Raw genomic sequence first — 22,883 nt, 5'->3', positions numbered from 1 at the left:
AGTTTACTGCTGAAGTAATCCAAATACCTTTTTAGTTTTTGTTACTGTCAAATTAATTTGTGTAAAATGTGCCAGGAGACAACTCTAAAAGCAAACCAGAGAAGATAGATTTCCTCTTATTTTTTTCTTCTTTTTTTTTTCAGTGGGTGACTTCATGTTACTGCATTTCCTAAAACTTCATACTAAAACACAAATTTAAAATATGGAGTTCTACGCTGTCTGTAAATTCAAATACAAATGATTAAGACGGTATCTTCTATTATTTTATTTTCTAAAGGTGTTCAAAAATTAAATGAATGGTACAATGAAAATGCAAGGTTAGTTTATACTGTTATGTGAGCAGTACCTTATTCTCCTGGGCAAATTTATCCAAAAAAATAATTTTTGATTAAAGAATAATGTTATAATCTTTCTTAAATTAGTGCCTAGCTTTTTCAGACACAGCAATCCTTTTGTATGAACATACTGGAGAAGAAGAAAAATCTATTTTGGTGCAATCAGGAAAGTAATTATAATTCCTTTTGTATTTATGGGCATATGAGACCTTCAGTTCAACAGTTCATTACCATCCTGAATGGCTACTTTGTCTTTACTCAAATAGAAGAAAATTGGGAATGACACTGTGATAAAGATAATGAAAACAATCCAGGAGAGTGAACAGAACACCGAATACTCAGTAAAGATGCCTGGGCTACCAAAGGAACATTTGGCAGGTGCTACTTTTCAAAAGAAAAAAGCAAGCTTAGATGTCATAAGGGCCACACAGAGTTTAAGATACTACCTAGAGGAGGATGTATGAAAATACGCTGTCAGGCTAACGGCAGCTGCATCTCTGAAAGAGAATGGTTGCCTAAGAGCATACTGATACAGCACAGTCCACTTTTGCCTATACACAGTGGAAAGTAGACAAAATTTGCTTTTACATAAAATTTTCAAGGACAGACTAAGTCTGAAATATGAAAATCGACATAAACTTTATGGTGCAAAATTTTATGTCTGGTTCCTACAGACCCACCAAATATGTGAATAATGTTTTGCTTTGAAGACATTGTTTTTCAAACATTTGAATGAGTTTAGTTAGATTCCGTAAACACAGTCAGACTGCTAGATAATGTATGCTAAAAAGAATATCTGCAGCCCAGAGATCCCATCCAAGAGAATTTAGGTCACCAAGCTTTTGAAGGCTACATAGGGATATATCAAGTTCCTCATAACTGACACAGAAGTGTCATGAATAAGTAGTAATATTCAGAAACATGTGCACCTGGCAACCAAGATTTTTAAGAACACACACACACACAAAAAAAAAAAAAAAAAAAAGCTTTACTTTAAAGCTAGGCTTGGTTCTGACTAGAAGATTACAGAACTCTGTTTCTAACACATATTAAAATCCATTTCCTGGACAAGAAGGTCCCACTGGGACTAATAGTGTTGCTGACTTCAGCAACACCAATAATTCCTAACACTCAGCAGTATAAGGAAAGAGTGAAATGCAGATTTGAAATAAACACATTTATCACTTCTGCTATTTGAAACTGAGATACTGTGACACCAGAGAAATATTTGTGAAATATTTACAGCAAAATTCTCTCTAAGAGTAGCCATCACTAAAAGGCATATAGAAAGATGTGAGACAGTCATGAGTGGGATCCAAAATGAATAATCATAGAATCATAGAATGGTTTGGGTTGGAAGGGACCTCAAAAATCATCTAATTCCAAGCCCCCTGCCATGGGAAAGGACATCTCCCACAGGCAGGGACACCTCCCACCAGGCCTTCCTCCCCTGCCTGTCCTTTCTAAAGAGCCTGCATCCTTCCATCCTAACACTCCAGTCATGGGAGCCATCCCACCATGTCTCCATAATGCCAATGAAGTCATAGCCCTGCAGGTGTTCATATATCTAACTCCTCCTGTTTATTTCCCATGCTACATGCATTAGCATAGAGGCTAACTTCCATCATTCAATATAAGCATGATGACTGTATTCTTCATTAGCATTTTTTTCTTGTTTATTCTAACTACTGATGTCATTTAACAGTTAATTGCTTTGTTGTACTACCAAACTCTTGGCCTCAATTCAAAATACGATACTTTGAAAATTGATGTGAACAAGAATTCATTCTGATATTACAAACATTTTAATAGCTATCAATAACTTTAGGAAGAGTGGACTTACTCTCTACATGACTCTGTTCACTAAATATAAGCATATCTTATGTTACTTAAGGAATACTTTGAGTTGTGACCTTATGCCTTCATTGACACAAAATTGTGAGGGCCTCCAAAGGTGAGGGGCAGGTTCTGGAGTATGTCTGTCTAATCAATAAAACTGTAAAAAAATAAAAGTAAAAATCACATCCTCTGGCATGTTCTTCCTTCCTGCCTAAGTCTGTGAAATTTGAAGGTAGCTATTACAGTAGGTGGAGCCATGACCTGCCAAGGAGCAGTCATGGAGAATTTTGTAGGCAGTTACTTCTTCTGATCCCTTTACTTTTTCAGCACTTTGTTTCGGTCACAGGCTTCCCCTGGCTTTTATTAGATATAGTGTGTATATGGCCAAAATTCAATGTTGGATACCAGTTTCACATCTGTTATGGAATAGTCCAAGAGTCTACTATTTTGGCATCTAAATTATACAAAACCTGTTTTTAGTAAGTTGCAAATTAAACCTCAATTTTAATTTGTATAATAGTGAAATATGTTAATAAGATCAGGCAAAATAAAGAATTTAAAATATTAAATTGCTAGCAAGTTAGGATTTTTTGACTTTGTTATATTTTTTGTGTGTATTTTTAGTGGGAGGAAGCTCAGCCTTTGGCTTTAAAACTTCTCACTTAACCACAAAGAAACCTGATTCCCCCTAAAGTGATCCAAATTAAAATTGGGAAGGCTTGTAGCTCTTAAGTTTCCTCTCTTGGCTGTGTACCAAATCAAAACTATATTCTACAAACAATAACTCTGCAACATCAACTAAAGTGTTTAATAAGCTCTAACAATGTGCAATATTGCATAAGTACCACTTAACATACATTAATCCAATGGCTGTAAAGCAGTGATTGCAGGGACCATTTACTCTGCTCTTAAACACAATGGAGTGACTCTGAGAAAATAGCTGGTAACTCATTTTGCTTTCACAAAATACTATAAAAGATTTTTTTCCCATTTTTTTTGACTGATACTGTACGGATTTTCATTATTAAAATTGCATGACTCCCACAGAATAACAGCAGATATTTTTTTCCATTTTTCTTCTTTCTTTCTGATTATTGATCAATTATTGAACAAGGATCCAAGCTTTTAAAGTGCAGCTTATTCATCATCTTCAAATTTCAAGCTTTGAAAGCAAAGAAATATCAGACCTCACTATCACTTCACATTACCAGCTGTCTTGGTTTCCTTCCACCCTTAATTCAACAACAGATACCTCCCAACTATTATGCTTACAAATTCCTGTTTTCTAAAATTTCTAATCCAGTTTCAAGAAGAAACACCACTAACATCATACTGGAATAGATGCACTGGAGGAAAAAAGTAATTTTGCTGGCATTGCTATGCATCAGTGGTGTTCAAAGGTCTGTACAAAACTTGCCCTCGTGACCACAGAGCGCTGCTGGTCACCTAATGCTAGATTTCTATTCTGCATCAAATGCAGTTAAATATATTTTCAATAATTACGTGAAAACAAATAGTATAGTTACATAAGCTATAAGGAAGCAGCATATATTAACTAACTACGTGGGAAGTATCATGGAGATATTATTACTATTTAATGCTATTACCACTACCAGTTTTCATATTACATGCAACTGTTTCTAGATCTCAAGGTTTAGAAGAGAAGAGTTAAAATAATTGTACTGGTTCTTGGATCTGATACTGAGTTGTAGTAGCTCTAAATGAAACCAACATGAAGTTTCAAACCCTAATAAAAGTTAATCTTTAGTGCTCAAATCCTCAGAGCAAGTAAATAAAAATAATTATACCTAGGTATAATTAACTGATACTGTCTCAAATTGCACTGTAAACATACATGTAACTATTCTGTTATTTGGCATTATTTCTCTCAGTAAATCTAAGATTCTGTGGGGTTTATGTTTCAAGAACTATTTTTTGTATTTGTCTCTCCGGTAGTGAAAGGGAGAATGAATAAATTCAAAATTCTACTATGAAACTGAAAGTTTCTCTAGGCAACACTATGATTATGTTCATCAGACAATTAAATTTATATTTTTTTTACTTTGAATTCATTAAAAATCATAAGGAAAAATTTTCATTCTACGTTATTATTACTTATCAAAAACACAGCTTGGAAAACCCTTTGATGGCTAACAATCAGGAATACAGTTATTTCCACAAAAGAAAAGTTATAACTGTTTAAAAATTAAAAATGTTACTGAAATAGCTGTCGTCCTAATGAGCCACTAAAATGATTCAGTTTAAATTGGGGGTACTCATTAAGTGTTTTTTTTTTTTTTTTTTTTAAAGATAAAGAGAGATTTAAAGATAAAGAGAGAAAAAAAGCACAGTAAACAGAAAGGAGCACTCTGAATCATGCAGTCCCATGACATCAGTAAGAATTACTTGTAAACATAAAACTATGTATAAGTAGACATTTGCAAGTTAAGGATTCTAGCTCTAATTAAATATTTTTATTTGTTCCATAATACACCTCTAAATTTGAAGTGATTCTTCAAAAAATGTGTATGCTGTTAAAGGATCATGAAACTCCTTATGCATACTCACATTGTGAAAACTATTTCCAAACCTGCATTGGCTTTCTTGATTATCTTCTTATTAAATCATTATTTTTTTTTTAATACCAAAATGTCATGTGATCTGTTCTAGACAAATTTTGAAATGATTTGACTTGATGGAATTTTAAACTGGATTTAGTCAGGCCTTTATCATGGAAAAGAAGAATCTAATTTAATTCTCCTTGGCACTTGCTCCCAAAATTACAGAACAACACAGCAGAAGAGTAGTCCCCTTAGCTTTCTTTAACAAACATAATCAGATCTGAAATTAAATCCTGAGACCGTCCTCACACTTTCTGGGAGACCAGGGAAAAGAGAGCTTCACCTAATTTCTTGGTGTGCTGCCCAAAATATCATGGGTTCACTTAATTCAATATCAAAAGAGCAGTAAGTGTTTTCTTTTAGATACCTCTCATGTGGCCATACATGCTCAAACAGCAAGACAAGATATCCTTTTGAGCCATAACCTTTTTTTATCTTACTTATGTATATTTATGTCATATCTTCTCTGCCTAGGCTGAATGTTAATCATGGCCAAATTGGGAAGACTCATGACACCTTTGTTTCATATCACCTCTGTTCTTTTAAACTTTTCCTTTTAGAACCAAAGGAACACATATAAACGTTTGCAAACAAACAAGCAAGCAAGCAAACAAACAAAAAGAACTTGTACAATCGGATATGTAATTTAATATATTTTATAATCCTTTAAGACAATGTAAAAATAACAAAGCCCTAATGCAGTAAATAATTTGACCATTTTTCCTCTTTCGATAAATAAGGTTTATGTGTTAACACATAAGGCAGTAAATGTATTATCCAGAATATAGACAAAATAAAATTGGCTTACAAGGATGCACAGAATCATATAGGTAGGAAGGGACATTTGGAGGTCATTTGGCCCAACTTCCTACTCAGAACAAGGCCAGCTTGGGTTGCTCAGGGACTTTCCCAGTAACATTTCATTTCATTTTAAACTATCTCACAGAACTGAGATTTCAGCAACTTTCTGGGTAATCAATGCACGACTTGCATATTGAAAACAAACAACAACAACAACAACAAACCCTAATACCTATTCAGAATTTCCTGTGCTGGGACTTGTGTTGTCTTTTGCCCTACTGTTATGTGCCTCTGAGAAGTGTCTGACTCTCCTGTATGCTGAGGACAGCCATGAGCCCACCCTATCACCTTCTCTGCTCATGGCTGAACAAGCTGCTTTCTTGAAGGCTCTCCTCTACACCATGTGCTACAGCTCCACTGCAGGAGCCCTTCACAGGAATCTTTTCCCTGTGTCACTGTAACTCTTGAGTAGGGAAGCCCCAAACCAGACATAGTACTCAGAGCCACCAGGCACAAACTAGATGGAAACAATTACTTCCCTTTAATAATTTACAGAAGTATTGGTAGTTCTGATAATATTACTCATCATATTTAATAACATTTGCTCCCCAAATAAACAAACATACATTTGTAAATAAATAAGCATTAGTTTGCACATTCACTGCCATATTAATACACGTCTAACATCTTGATATGACATGCAGTAATATAGATGCTAAGGCCAAATAGTCTTACTTTAGGATCAGGAAACTTAATGACAATAGTAGTGACAACACTACTGTTTTCCTGTTAAAATAATGGAATCAGATAGATAACAATTTCCTGTAATTCTGCAAAATGAATATGAGCCAGCAGTGTGCCTTGGCAGCCAGGAGGGCCGACAGTATCCTGGGGTGCATCAGGCACAGCATCGCTAGTTGGTCAAGGGAAGTGATTGTCCCACTCTACTCTGCGCTGGTGCGGCCTCACCTCGAGTACTGTGTGCAGTTCTGGGCACCACAGTACAAAAAGGATGTAAAACCGTTGGAGAGTGTCCAGAGGAGGGCGACGAAGATGGTGAAGGGCCTAGAGGGGAAGACATATGAGGAGCGGCTGAGGTCACTGGGCCTGTTCAGCCTCAAAAAGAGGAGGCTGAGGGGAGACCTCATTGTGGTTTACAGCTTCCTCACGAGGGGGAGTGGAGAGGCAGGCGCTGACCTATTCTCCTTAATCACCAGTGATAGAACCCGCGGGAATGGTGTCAAGCTGAGGCAGGGGAAGTTTAGGCTGGACATCAGGAAGAGGTTCTTTACCAAGAGGGTGGTCGCACACTGGAACAGGCTCCCCAGGGAAGCCTGTCTGAATTTAAGAAGCGTTTGGACTGTGCACTTAGTCACATGGTCTAAAATTTTGGGTAGACCCGTGTGGTGCCAGGAGTTGGACTCGATGATCCTTATGGGTCCCTTCCAACTCGGGATATTCTATGATTCTATGAAAATAAAATTTAGAACATTATTTTAGTAATCATTGACTGAACTTTAACAATGTTCCACATTCAAGGAAGCAAAAGTAGAAACAAACAAAAACATTCAGTGGATTTTTAAATGAAGTCCTTGGAAATCTTAACATGAATTTAGGAATCAAAATTCCCTATCCATTTAAACCACAGAAAAGTCAGGAAAGATTCCTTTGCGCCCTACTTCTATTAGAACAAGTCATTTATGAGATGATATAATGATATAATGCTATAAATTCTGCAGAGTGTTTATCAAAAAAAAAAAAAAGGCATTTCAGGCTGTAACTTTAGTGAAATAGAATTGTGAGGAAACTGATGAAGAGGTATACAATACGTTCAGAGTTCAGCAAATTATATATTTGAATGTAGAGCTGTTCAAATTAGTTAATTACAAATGATGGTATGAATCTGACAGCTCTCTGATCTCTTTTAATATTTTATTAAATCAATCTAAAATTGTTTCAACTTCTTTTTTTCCTGGTTTATGTCAACATAAATTATGTCAAAAACAGGTGCATGCTGTTCAGCCTACCGTTCTTTTCACTGTGGTTGGAAAATCATTTAAATGTCCTTGTATTCATAAATATTTGCCAAATATTTGGATTAATAATTCATTGTGCTTGGGTTTATTACGTAAAACCTGTTCCATAAGCATGATGACTGAAGCTTTTTGCATAGTAGAATGGTAAATAACAGGAACACTTCCAAGTACCATAGTAAAGAAAATTAGCTGGCAAGCATAAAATATATAGGATTTGACATAACTAAGATAAAAACCACAACTTTCAGCTACTTTACAAGTCCTCGTGAATGTTCCATTATCAAGAAATAGCATAGACTTAATTGAGAGCTTTTAGTCACAAGGATTCAAAAAATTCTCTATTCTGGATGTGCTTAAAGGATATACCAAATTTAGCATCCTATTTACAGTAATTGAGTAACAAAAAGGAAAAGCTTTCTGAGCATATAGTCAGGAATGTTATATAAGGTTCAGAGAGAGCCCTGTCTGGATTGATGATAGCCAGGCTGCTTGAAAGATTAACTTTTATGCATTGATTTAGACTACAATCAGGCTAAATATTTTACTTTCAAAAAGAGTTAGGACAGCCATAGAGAACCTTTTATTCTCTATTCTGCAAATTTAGTTAGTCATGATAATTTAACAGACTGTGAGGCCACACAATCTTATTACCAAAGCAGCTCCTAGGGTGAATTGTCATTCTCAACAGGCAAGCCACCATCCCAATTTGAATCTCTTATAATATTCTCTCAAAAGGGACAAGCATATTACCCTTCATCATCACTCGTAACATATAATGTCCTATCCATTTTATTCATCATAGACTTTTACAAGTTCAAGCTGTGTGTGCATGCTATTTACTACTGGCAACTTCATGCTCCATAGGAAAAGTCTTTTTTCTGATTGTAAACAGGTTTATTTATTTCATTTTTGCCAGTGGCCAGAGATAAATATAACGGGATGTCATTGATTGCATATCTGCATTACACATCCTGTTTTAACACAGCTTCTTTTCATCTTTAATATCCAAGAGATAAAGTAGAAATGTCACAGATCCCATAAGAGTCGTCAGTTGTCCCATAAGAGCAAGAAGTGGTCAGTGGTAGCAAAATGACAGAAGAAGCTGCAACACCAGATAGCAAATAGATGTATCTAAGTCCCTGAAGTCATTCCCAGTATTCACTCACTACTATGCCATCACTATTACACTCACCTACATTAGCTTTATCAGTGTAAGCATAGATAGCTGTTTTGTTTTTGTTTGCAAAAAATCACATTTCATTTCACAAGGCTTGACCATCTCTTGACTTTGGTCTAAACAAAGAAAAATAGGGATTGGGATAAAGGTCATCACCCTGTTACTTTATTTATCTTAAGAGACTTGAGATGGCTGGTTGGAGTATGGGGACACAAATGGGATCACGAAGTCTTTTGAGATCTGGCAGAATTCCCTATGGGAAGTGTGTGCCCTGCCTACATACCTTACTTTGCAATTTTAACAGAGTGCTCCTCAGCACGTTGCTGTGAGCTGTTAAACTCTTCCCACCTTTTGCCTTAGCAGCTGCTGCATTTCAGGGGGATTCTTGCACTAGTTTGTAGCTCATCTTCAGCAGATGGCAAAATCATCACCAAGATGATTTGCACTTTTAGGATATGTAGCATTCTGTGTTTACTATTATGCAAGTAATCCAGTACAGTGGAAAGATATCTGCTTCTTCCTTCAACTGTCCTCTGATCCTGCCTTAGAAGGAGAGCATGTGAAACAGTTACTCTCATGGGCTGCAGATCTCTTGGTTCAAACATTCCTTTATTAGAAGTCGTGAACTGAACTTCACTAAGAGCGTCTTATTTTAGATCACCTTACCGTTTTCAAGCTTTCTGATTTTGACTATTTATACTCGCTAACAGTAGTTACAAAGAGAAATATTGGATCAGTTTAAGATTATAATAGGCCACACTGTTACTGTTATTAACTGAATTTGCCCATTGAGGGTTAACAGGCAAACCATTTTTGTCTTATATCCAAAAATGATTATGATATATCTCTTTGAATAGCAAATTAAAATCACTCTTTTCTATAGAGTTTTCTAGTCACAGGTTTGTGCTGCTGAAAGAAGAAATAACAGGTAAACAGACAAGAGTGTTTTTCAGTTAGTTTATTGCATGAACTTACAGTACAGAATTGCTTATATGGAGAATCATAAATAAAGCCATTAAAGTAATGCTGACTAAAAGCAATTTACACATTCGAAGCTTATGAACATAAAATTTCTGTTAAACAAAAAGCCAGACTCAAGTTCAACAGGATTCAGTTTTGAGAGTAAACACGTTAAAATACGTAATTTTAATAAGAAGGGCTAGCATGGGGATCTGACTGAGGCAAAAAAGATATTTTATGACAAGGTACTTAACCTACCTGTGTCTCAGGTTTCCCAGGAAGATAAGGAGGATAATAGTCTTTTTGCCCTTACACTGGATTGTGAAGCTTAACTCATAAAGAGTCTTATCCAAAGCCATTAAAGCCAATAGAAATCTCTCATTGACTTTAATGAGCTTTTGTTCAGGTCCTTTACCAGTCAGTTGCAAGACTGCCACTAACTTTAAACCCTAATTTTATAAAGCTCTTTCATATGCTCAGTTTGGAGGCATCTGGAGAGACAGAAATGTAGCAATAAGAGTCCTGTATTTACCAAACAACTCTCCATGAGATATAATTGAATGGTTTTATATATTTACTATTCACTGCATCTGTACACATCCAAGAATACATATAAATTAGTTATTGTATGCATTTACTAATAACTGTTCTCGGGTACCCTTACTTATTGGTAGCATAATCACCTCTGGATGTCACTGCTGGCTGCCAACTCTATGCATCTGATCTGTATGTGTATACAGTTTATGACTCATCCTTTGAATTAGCTGCAATATCAGATTCAAATTATAAATTGTCAGTTGGTTTGTATGTTGCTTACACAGCCAACATAACGCCAGACAATAAGTGACCCGGTACAAACCTCACCATCAAGTTACCTGATTCTTTAAGAAGTCTGAAGCAGCAGAGGAGTTTAATAGCAGATCAATAGTTTACATAAAGTGGCTTCTACATTTCTGAGCAAAGAAAAAATGTTTCCTATACCATTGAACTACAACCTCATAGTAGAAAGGCCCAAAATTACAACATTACCAGAACTGAAAAGAAAAAGGTGGGGAGTATCATAATTATATAAGCAAGGAGTCATTATTAGACTCCCATAGCATTTAAACAATGCTAAACAAATATCATAAATGCTCGATTTCATTCTATAAGAATTTGAAAACAATAAGAGAGAATTGTGTAGAAATCACTATTCTAGTCCAGATAATTGAAATAAATTTCCAGAAAAATGTAATTTTTTTATTCCCTTAAATAATAGTAAAAAGATCCAAGTTCTCTGAATATTTATTGGCTGCTATTCAAAACCACTATGCTCAGCGTTATGAATGGCTGACATGACATATTTCTAAACCTGAAACACAGCAGCATCAAAGCAGTAGTATTATGTAAGATCTGCCAATCTGTATTGCACTAAGCAACAGTTTTTCAAAGACAATGTACAATAATCACACTAATTAAAATCACAATTTAATTTCGTCGACTACTCTGGAAAGGCAATTAATATTTAAGTTTTGAATATATAGAGTTGAGTTAACAACATGTCTAATTCAGCACTAATCATACATGTCCTGTTATTTTTGTAACATCAGTTGAGGTATTAATTTTATTCAAAGAAACAACTAAGCAGAAAGGAAATGTAAAACCTTTCCAAATCTTTGTTAAAATATTTTCATTTTATTTAACACCTCAGAAAAACATCTATCTATACCTTAACTTTCCAATTTTAGTCCTTTTAAAAGCATGTAATAACAATAAATAATAGAATTTATTTTATAAGATTTTTATGAGCTAAGTAAAGATAATTTAATTTGTCAAGATTTTACATTTTCGAAATCCATCTCTCTCTAAAGGTGTATCTAATTTAGATCTTGAATGATCTCAGGGTTGTTGCTTTATCAACCTAACCCATTAGGCCATTACACATGTTGTTATTCTCAAAGAGAAAAATTGATTCTAACATCTGTTCTCAATCTGTTTTTCCATAATTTCCTTTTATGCCCCATGTAACTCATTAAACTCATCTACAAAATATTACTGTCACACTATCTACAGTATATGTGCTTTTCTATTTTAAGATTGCAAGAAATTTGAGAAGTGGTAGGCCTACAACGTAACCCATCTTAAAAGTATACTATTTTTACTGAGTCTTGTGATCCAAGAAAATATATTTGTTTTTGCAAATCAGAACCGTGATGCACATAACATAATCTAATTTTTAAAGTGACCTATAATATTTCAACAGAATGAGAACAAGGGGTTCATATCTCACCACTGCACAGTCTGTTCCTTATGACTATTGTAGTCTTATGAGAGCAAAGGTGTTTAAATTAAGAGCATACCTTCTGAATGGCTTGAAGAGAGTGATTTTAATGCTTTAAAGCAGAACAGAACAGAACAGAATCGTTAAGGCTGGAAAAGACCTTCAAGATCACCCTACCACCCACTAAGCCATGTCCCTAAGCACCATGTCCAACCTCTCCTTGAACACCCCCAGGGACGGTGACTCCACCCGTTCCAATGCCTGACCACTCTTTCTGAGAAGAAATGTCTCCTAATTTCCAACCTAAACCGCCCCTGGCGCAATTTGAGCCCAGTCCCTCTAGTCCTATCACTAGTTATCTGTGAGAAGAGGCTGACACCCAGCTCCCCACAACTTCCTTTCAGGTAGTTGTAGAGAGCAATAAGGTCTCCCCTGAGCTTCCTCTTCGAGAGATAGACAGATAGATCCTCTTCAAGAGTAAGATACCTTACTCTTACTAATACATGTTTCTACTTCCTACAAGAAAATAAGCAAATTGTTTTGCATAACTAGGAACTCTGTCTTACTTTCAGACTTAGAAAATGCTGTTAACTATTTTTAGGTTTTTCATCCAATAATCTTACTTGCGCTTGTGCAAGAGATCTCAAGACTGCAGCACACAGAGGGGTACAAAGCGCCCCAGTTACCTAAAATCTAATCTGTGTATAATGTTAAGAACCAGCCATCTAGCGTGCTCTTCTAAATATATTCTTCCTTTTCTTCTACAGCTGAAATTTCTCAACATTTTATTCTTCTCAAGCTAGTTTCCAGCCCTGTGATCTCTTCTGCCTCCTTTTGTCTGTATTCAACAATTGCTGCTCTAATTAAATGTCACAGAAGAATACCTATTTGCAGTTGACCTGTCCATAATGTATTCATCAAAACAATACAGGGCTCATTATTCCTGCAAATAGCTAAAGAATTCATTGTCCAAAGCTATCGTAGTAGCTCTCTAAAGCTTCTGTAAGAAAAGTGACATACTATCAGATGTTAGCTAGCACCTAATGTGAGGTCATAGTCTTGCGAAGGTAATTTTCTAGTATTTATAAATATCAATGAACTGAGTAAAAACCTCAGGGTATTCAGATTTAACCCAACATGCTACGTTGTATGAAAACTATAAGGTGACTACCTTGAAAATTTAACCATGTATAAATTTCTGTGTGAGATGGTGTAAATGTGAAACCAATGCCTGACTCTTAAAAATTCCTTATACTCTAAGTCTACACTGGCAAATATTTTTAAGTGAAAAAAAAAAAAAGTGCTTTTATGACTATGATTTACCTTGGAAACAGAGAATGAAACAGAAAAGGAATAGCCTAGAAAGAAAGGAAAGAGATACCTCCACAGGACAGACTGAATGAAATCCTGCAGGAGAGAACCTCTAAAACAAGATGTCAGAAATCTTAGAAAGTAGTAACAGAAAAAATAACAATGAAAAATAGCAAGTGCAACACGAACACAAATAATAACAACAATAAAGAGAAGAATGAAGAGAGTAATGGCATCATTAGACTACTCAGAAACAGACAGTAGGCTTTTTTCCATCTTTTTCTAGACAACAAGTATAAACAATTGGTCTCTTCTTCTAGAAGCCAGACAAATTCATAAGCTCCTTGCTGTCATTAATTCAACTAATGCCAGTGGACGACTTCTGTATAAAATAGGTACGAAAGATGAAATAAATCTACCCTTGACAACTTACCTGTGAAAAGCACCGGCTTTTTATAATATTAAAGGAGAATTCTCCCTTAAACTCAAAAAAATGCATTTGGAATAGGGCAAAAAGGATTTATAGGATTTGTATTTACACAGCAGAATGCACAGATTACATGACTATTATCTTCTGAATGCTAGGTTAAGTTAAAACAAGAACATGATTTCACACAGAGTAACAAAACCAAAAGCTAACTAAAACTGGAGTGCAGAAAAAACATTTACTGTCTCCCTGATGAACAGACACGCATTTTTACCGGTCAAGAAAAAGATCTTTCAGGTTACATTTTGACATAATTCAATATGAAAATGGACCCATAATAAGAAAACTTAAATATTTACTTTGGGGAAAGATTTGAAATATCCCTACTGTCATCCATAGACCAGTTACCAGTTAACACTTGCTAAGTGCACTTACAGTTTCCTAATTCTTTATCCCAGCACTGGCACTAGAGCAAGACAAGCTCCTTGGAGGGAGCCACTCCAAATTGCATCAGCTGGCAACATCCTCAGGGAGCATCTGTCAGCTACAGGGAGCTGGCTCGCCCTCTGCCTACTCCTCCGGTACATCCCTACAATTTAAAAGCTCTACTCCGTCTTCTTCCATGTGGGGGAATTCAAAGGAGTCTTTGTTACTTTTATAATAGTTAAAAGCAAAGTCAATCGCAATCCACTAAAATATTTTATGAAATCTAATACTTCCCACAAAAAATACTAAGAGCACAATCATGTGGAGTTCACACATGCTGTGTTGCACAAATTAACCAAGAGATATGCACCGCTTTTCAGTTGCAAGCTTAAATGATACACAGCTAATTGACTTACCGGGCCAAACGCATTGCTGTCAAAGCTGTGCCCATGGTGATCACCTTCCACCCAAATATGTCCATGGGGAACTTTCACATACTTCTTTTTGTATCCAATGGTTCTAAAAAGAATTGCAAAATTGCAAAAAAGGCTAATCAATTCAAAAAAAAAAAAAGCATTTTTTTTATGAAAATTCACATATCGTTGTTTTGGAATTTGACCTTGGACACCATGAACACTTGCTTAAAACAAAACAAAACAAAAAAACCACTAAAGTCCTTTAGGTTTCAATAATGCTACTCAAGTAAAAATGAATAACAATTTTGTATGAGCTAGTTGCACTATCAGGGCCTGTTTACTAAATTGCTCTGGCAAAAATCACATCACAACAGGGTGTAAAAGACTTTTCAGTTAAATATAATTAAGGAACTCTTATTTCCATATCTGTAGTAACAATTCTTTGAACCATCAGATTTTATCTCAGGTAACTGCCAGTGGACATATGTCATAGTCACATAAAGATATTGTATCGAGTTTGCTTTCATTTCAGGGTAGCATTAGGTACTCCTCAAAACTAATCTGGTATATGTGACCTGGCCTTAGATTCAGAGCTTGGATTACAGTAATGTCTATATCCTGGGGGTAGGATTTCTTCACCTGTAACAAGCTAAACAGGATAAACTTAAAGGAAACATCTAGAAGGCCAACTGATGGAAATATATATATATATATATATATATATATTGATAATTCAAGCCATTCTCTACAGAAATTCATGCTGAAACAGTGTCTCAGCATGCAATGATATTACAAAAATTACAAGCTACAGAGCCCTACAAGCTGAGGTTTGCAGTATGCAAAATTCCTGTATCTAGTTCCTGAGTAGCTGTCATTCTCACAACTGCAGTCTGCCTTCTATCATACACTTTTCTTTCAGATAGGATCTGTTATTCTGCAAACATTCATGCAGGGAGGTAATTCTATCAGGGACACTGAATTATTATCATGATGAAGCATTTACAGACAGGACTATGGGTAGTGATAACCTTTTATCTTGTATTGGGTAACCACATCTGACCAGAGAGAAACAGTCTTTTGATCTAGCTTGCTGCTTCCAGCTGCTCACCTTGTTTCACCACCTGCCCTTAATGCAGAAGGCAAAACAGGAGCATGCTCAAAAACTGAAGAATGTCAGCTGAAGACAGAAAATCACTTTCACCAGCAGATTCAGCTGAACAAAGCTGATTGGGGATGGTCACAAATCAAAATGAGAAAACTGTTTTTTGGAGAGGGGTGGCGAGAGAGAGAGAGAGAGAGTGAATGTTATGAGGACAAGCTAATCAATAGCCAGATGACTGTGAAATATTAAATAAACAAGGAATCCTCAAAAGTGCATTAATAAAGTCAAATAAAAATAATAATCTACTTTGTAAGTCACAGAATCCAAACAGTGCTTTTTCAAACAGCTTCAGAGGCAGCTGAAAGGACAAGGCTGCCAGAACTAAATTCTAATGGAAGTTCTATCTGAGTTTTTATTAGAAACTGAAAAAATGATAGCCTATTTGTGGAAAAAGAGACTCAACATTTCATCTTTCTTTAGAAAAAAAATCATATTACATAATATTTAAGGCTGAGTTGCTATATCATTTATATAAAAATGTGTAACTATCCCAAGTTGGTAAGCATATGATTTCTAAAATGCAAAGAGTCTGTAAAAATTTAATTATGCTAAAATAGCTATTTTTTACAATGCAACTACTTTTTTTTTTCCTTTAAAAATAGTCTGGACAATAAAAGTGTTTATGTTTCGAGATTCCATAATGCTTTGTCTCACTAATCACTTATTTTATTAAGTACCAAATGAGAACATATTTTACTAGAAGCATGTGTTTTAAGATATAGTTCAGAGAAGTTTGCCACTAATTCTGTTCTGTCTGATTAGACACTCTGAAAATTAATAAATTAATATCTTCCATCAGTGATAAAGGCAAACAATAGCTCAAAAAATATTTAATTTTCTCTTCTATTCATCTTCCTGAATATAGAACAGTAGATTGTGATGAAGTTTTGTACCTTCACAGACTTTATGTACAAAACTGAATTTCATCCGTGGGTGAAAGGGATTTGAAAGTTAATTCTGCTGACATGCTCGCCTCATAAATGCCAAGAAAATAATCTGGCAAATGTCAGTCAGTGATTCCTTCTCTGATCACACACAGTCTCCAACACCCAAATAATCTCTTCCTTTATTAAGCTTATGAAATTATTAACAGGAATGGGAAAATAAAAGCTTTTGCAATAAGTATTTGGAAACAAAAATGGAGAGAATTTAGTCTGCATGGCTAGACCTTGTATTTGCAGAGAGCCTATGAAAATACAAAGGCTTAACACTAGTGTATAGTGTGTTCTTTAGGGTCTAAAGCAGAAAATAAATAGAGTATAGAGTTCAGTAATTATCATTGGCTCTTTTTATTATTTCTACAATATAGGAAAATATATATTTCTTTTCTACTTTTGAAGAAGCCATTGTAAAGCAGAAAATTTTGTTTCAGTTATGCAAAATCCCTGTCTCTTTCAGTGATTAATAAGAAATTATGTAAAAATTCTCAAATTGAAAAAAATAACAGATGATTGCATGCAAAAAGATTTAACTTAGAAGACATAGAATTAAAATTGATAAGGTTAATAAGTGTATTAAGGGAATAGGAAAGAGAAATGGAAAATAAACAGAAGCAGTAGTTTATCTATTTTAGTAGATAGGACTGATACTAAATCAATAAATTCTCTGTAAGCTCTGCAGAAAAATGTAAAACCTTCTGCCATTTAACGTCTGGAGTATAAAAATCATTATTTTTTCCCACCTGTAGGTGCAATAGTAAAAGCAATAGTAAAATTTTCGGGATATATCACAAACAAAAAGTACCTGTATATCTGTGAACAAAAGAGAGGCAAAAAAAATTATTTTCCTAAGATAATTCATTCAAAATGTTAGTGTAGGTATTTGCACAGGGCAGTTGCCTGGGGACTTTGTGTCCACTGTAGCAATACTCCTGCAAACACTGTCCTTTGGAGGGCAGGCTGAAATTTAGAAACAAAGTTTTATTTGAGCCTTTCACTGCATGAATTAGTACCAAACTACAACAATAAGCTCATGTTACAGTAAATTGGATCATCCATTACTTAATATTGTTTTTAATTTTCAAGATAATTTCATTGTTGAATTACTCCACAGCAGATCGATAAATCATTCATGCAAGCCAACCAGGCTTCAGAAAACCATATTCAGTTAATGACAGTAGGTTATTTTTAATTACTGCTGCAAACACTACGTTGACTTTTTCTAAGAACAAAAAAGTTATCGTTTTCTCTCCTTTGAAGGTAGTCCAAATTGTTTCATAATCAAAATTAGTCAGTTAGTTATTAACACTGCCTCTCTCTCACATGAATTTTACAGAAATTAAACACTTTAATCTCAGTCCTAAATTACAAGGAGGAGAGAGACCATGTGTGTGTGCCACATTGGCAATATGGCTCTTCCTCTTAATACACCAACTGCCATTCATTTATTTCATTAGTTAAACATTTTAGCCAGACATGCTGAAAGGAAACATCACCCATCTTTTTATGCAGTCCTACAAGGCCAAATTCTAACACAAATAGTGCAACACTATTTCTGAGAGGAAAGAGAAATGTTGATTGAAGTCTCTCTCTTAAGGATAAGAGAATGCTATGACTTGCAGGCAACTGCCATCCACTTTTCAGATTCAGTACCATGTAAATAATTACAAATTACAAGTATAATGATCACTAGTTCTGTGAAAAAAAAATAAAAAATAAAAGTGAAAACTCACTTAGGAATGTTTCTAGCACTCTTCAACAATAACAATACCTAAAATCCTCAAGCCAAATATCAAATAAAAGCACCAGGAACCAGCACTAGTTCACCAGGAATTTTATATCAACTCATTCTGAGAGGCCTTTGCTACAAAAGGAATGCAATAAATTGTGTATTTTGAAAGCAGTACAAAAAAACTATTATTTTTCCTTCTAAGTTAAGAGAATACTTCAACTCATTTTTCTGCATTTGCATGTAATCTTGACCTCCGTTAGCTCTCACACATTAAGTATTTAATTAAATTCAGAAGATTTCTGAGTGAATTCTTAAGAGAACAATTTGTGCAAGTGATAATTAACTTAGTATTTGTTAATTCCATATCCAGTTCATTAGCACAAGTTATAATTACTGAACAATCTTTTACATTGAAAGCCTCTCCTGATAAAGGGCAGTCTTTCACTTTCTGAAACATAATATCTTTAAAAAAACAAACTGTTCAGCACTTTATATTCTACTCATTTTATCATTTTAAAAATCCACTTTCAGAATAATATAGGTAAAGACATTAAAATACCCAGATTTTCATACGAAGTAGTCAAGCATCTGTAAAAACCTATATTGATGTGTGTAAATAAATATTTCAGCTTTTGCCTAGGTATTTGAGAGGTTAGCAATGACCACCTATGCTACAGTTGCTCAAACCCCAGTTTTGACTACTCACTGTAATAACACTGAGTCTAGGAGAGTTCCATTAATTTTATTGATGAGAATGTAATGGAATTACTTTTAGCCTTTTAGTCACTTTTACAGAAATTTGTCTGAAATTTCATTTTTTTTCTTACATTTCAAATACGTTTTGAACTCAATGCAAAGGTGGTATTTTTGTCGGGGTTTTTTGTTTGGTTGGCTTTTTTTTTTTAAACTCCATGTTTTAATAGTTAACAGATGTACTTATATCTATCCTTGGCTGAGAAATAATTTCAATCTTGACAGTCAAAAATGAGCTCTATATGGCATTCTAACCACCTGTCCACTAGCAAGAAAAATCTGCTTTTTTAGGATGTGGTACCAGTGCCAAAGCAAGCAACTTGGCTCTGCTAAGTTGGATGAGGAATGATTGCCTTCCACTTGATTCGACCTTGAGAAACCAGAAGGTCCCTGCAATCTCCATACCTTTGGGTGCTATCAGGGAACAGACACTGTAGACAATTTCTTCTGTTTGCATAGGAGATAGTAAACATACACAAACTCTTTTGAAAAAAAAAAAAAAAAAAGGAAAAAAAAAGGTAACCTATATCATGCTAAGAACAACTTTTTCCAAACAACATAAATTGATGCACATGGAAATTTATCACATGTATCCATCTTCATCAACTTCACAGAATGAAAACTAGTAAGATATTCAATTTCAGATGACACCCAGATCCCAAGGTACAAACCTTATTGTAATGTATCATGTAAATTATATTAGTATCACCACAGGGCATTTTCCACATGACACTAAACACCTTCCACCCCCTAAGAAATCTCTGTTTTCCCTTCCAACAGACACATGCAGCCATCTGTGTCTTTTTATTTTAACCCTTCCCTTACAAGTTCTATATGCTTTTGACCACAACCTGTTACTTAATCAGCTGCCTTTAGAAGACAAGTTTATGTGTGTGAACCAAATAAATATTTTGTTTTAAGGCCAGGTTACCAGACTATGCATGAGAGTATGTCAGCAGGTTTGGGAATATGCTTTGGTTTTCTGCAGCTATTAATATTTGCCTCAGAGCTGAAGCATGTTTTCCTTAAAAGCTGTAGATCAATCGATTATTGAAATAGATCTGAGTTGAAAATATGCTCTGGAGAAGTGCCGGAGGAGATCCATGTTTGGGATGGACCTCCAAAAGCAGGTAGGCTGAAATGACAGAAACAAGAGACTCCAGACTGGGGAGATTAGGAGCAGTTGTTAAGGAGACAAATGATTCCTTCACCCATACTTGGGCAAATTTTCAACCGTTTAAACAATGTAGGTTTCACCTTTTGCTATGAATGAGATATTTAGAAGATTTATGAAAAATGAAGACTAATTGACTAGTTTTCTCATTCAGAACAGAGGGACAATAAAAGCAAGTTTTTATAATAAGCAAAGCAAGTATGATGCTGAACTTCAGATGGTGTCTCTTTTTTTCCCAGCTAAAGCCTTTTTACCAAAGTGATGCCACAGCCAATTTTGTTGCATCATTGCAGATTTATAAGTCTCAGCGATGGTAACAGTAAATATCTTTAGAAATATAATCTAGAAGTCATGGCAGATGTTTGTAGCTCTCTTTTATTAATTAGATATTTTCTCAGAAAGTATGTTATTCTAAGCAAAATAATTATTTAGTCATTACTTGCTTCACCAGCTTCTTCAAAATTGCAGTTAATCACTTTTAAAACATACAGTATTCAGAAAAATTACTGCATTTTAACTTAAATTAAAAACCAGTCTAACCAAATACTGATATTTACAGTTTTTGTGAATTATCTGCTGTGTGAAAACATATAAGACTAAGTCAAATGTTCTAAAATGTTGTTGCCCAAAAAGTACTCTACTTTTATGTTTTTGTAATGGAATTGAAGATAATTTTGATGTATATATATCAGTGAAGATACGACTTTCAGTGCCATATTACAAATAGGTACAGAAGCTACTCTTCAAAGTTTAGCATGGATCTTTGCCAAGATAAATTTATCTTCCCCCTCAGAAGTCAGGAGAATATGAAAATATGTACTGTACATCTACTTTTATATTAATAAATTTATTTATTTTTTTTTTTACATGTGACGTGACAGATTCCTTAATCTCTAAAAGCTTTATTTTGACCTACCTATTTTTTACCTGCCTATTTTGTAGAGAGATTTAAATTGATGAACGGAAATACACATAACCTGAACCACACATACAATGAAATAAAGCCAGGTTTCTAATTTCTGATGCCTGACCTTATGTATTCTTTCATAATGAACTTCTCTGTTACCTTCAACACCTGTTTGACTATTATCAATATTAGAGTGGTAGTTTCAATTTTTCTTAAAGTACATTTTCTTCCATTTTTTTCTGAATTTTCAAAATGTTTTCAAAACACTTCTAAGCTTTTTAATGAGTAAGCAGTTATGGAGCTGGTGTTGCTTTATATGCTTGACGTATGTGACACAATGCACATTTATCCCAATCTGCTTCTCCTTCATATATCTCTTTCTGGAGAAGGTTTTCCATGACTTTGCCCATTCACTATTTTTCCCAAAACTGTAATTTGACTTAATCTTTGAGGATAAATATATAAGATGATAACATTTCTAGGTTGTATTTTATTTTCTTTGCATATTCTCCTCTTCACTTTAAAGATATGTCATATATCTAGGGACTATGTTTTGCCCCTCTTCCAATATTTTTACCTACAAATATATATGCATATATATATATATATATATTTATATACTGCATAAGAAAGAACTGTTACACAGGTGCTGGGCAACCAATCTGTTAAGTCAAGATAAAAAAAAAAAAAGCTACAGCTAACAGAAATTATTTTCTAAATTTCGTGAACAGTAGAGCTGTAGCAGCAGTATCAACCAGCAATGCCAGAGGATCTAGATTTTAAAGTGCTTTTTCTTCAACTACAGTTTTTTGTGTTTACTTGCAATCAGTTTTTGTGTTTCCCCTTTTCAGCCTCACATTGCCTTTCTGTAGTCTTTTCAACTCATCCTACTTTCCTTTAGAAATCACTTAAAAGACCAATGTAGATCACATAGCACTTAGTATGGGATTTCCTCTGTTCCTGAGAGTTTTGCTTACAGAGTCAGGAGGCATGTGGCTACCTCAAGCATTTAATATCACTTATTCATGCACAGCAGAACTCATTTTGCTCCCACTGCTAAGAACCATCAACTAACAGTAGTTGCCTTCCCCCTGATGACTTTAGCCCTTTTACCTGTATCATGTGTGGTTTCATTCACTGGTCTTCTACACCATTCCCTTCATATTTTGTGCCACTTTCTTTTCACTGTATGTCTTTCATCTGCTCTAGCACTAACAGCAGTCACATTTTATGATCCTTTCCACAGTAACTCTCCTCAACCTTCTTAAGAAAAATGTAATTTTGGTGAAATTTTTATGACTTTAAGGATGATTTCTGCTGATCTGCAATGACACACATAAATGCAGAATCATAAATGCAGAATCTTTTTTTTTTTTCTCTCCAAATTGATCAAATGTGTAGCAAAAGACTGTTGAGGTGATACTGTGGATTCCTTGTTCAAGGAACATATTCCTTTCAATGTTCATAAGTAACTTGTATTACTGCCCCCAACTGTGTTGAGAGTATTTGAATTTAAAATAAGTATCAGAAAATTCTAAATTTGATATCAATATGCATTTTACAATTTGTTCAACATTAGATACTACCTAAAAATAACTGCATATGGTA

General features: G+C 34.7%; 1 protein-coding gene across 7 annotated transcripts in view; it reads right to left on the bottom strand.

Annotated features, from left to right (window-relative positions):
- IMMP2L (inner mitochondrial membrane peptidase subunit 2) overlaps window positions 1–22,883 on the bottom strand; it is a 464,509-nt gene that overhangs the window by 84,940 nt on the left and 356,686 nt on the right. For 5 of the 7 annotated variants that reach the window (XM_083800913.1, XM_083800916.1, XM_083800917.1 and 2 more), the window contains one exon: window positions 14,610–14,712. The exons of the other annotated variants lie outside the window; for them this stretch is intronic. In XM_083800913.1, the coding sequence (XP_083657039.1) occupies window positions 14,610–14,712 (103 nt within the window). The remainder of the gene's footprint in view (window positions 1–14,609; window positions 14,713–22,883) is intronic. 7 annotated transcript variants of the gene reach the window in all.

The sequence above is a fragment of the Anser anser genome, assembly GCF_964211835.1.
Source record: "Anser anser genome assembly, chromosome: 1".
Classification (NCBI taxonomy): Eukaryota; Metazoa; Chordata; class Aves; order Anseriformes; family Anatidae; genus Anser; species Anser anser.
Note: the sequence above shows the minus strand (reverse complement) of the source record. Positions and strands in the feature narration are given on the sequence as shown.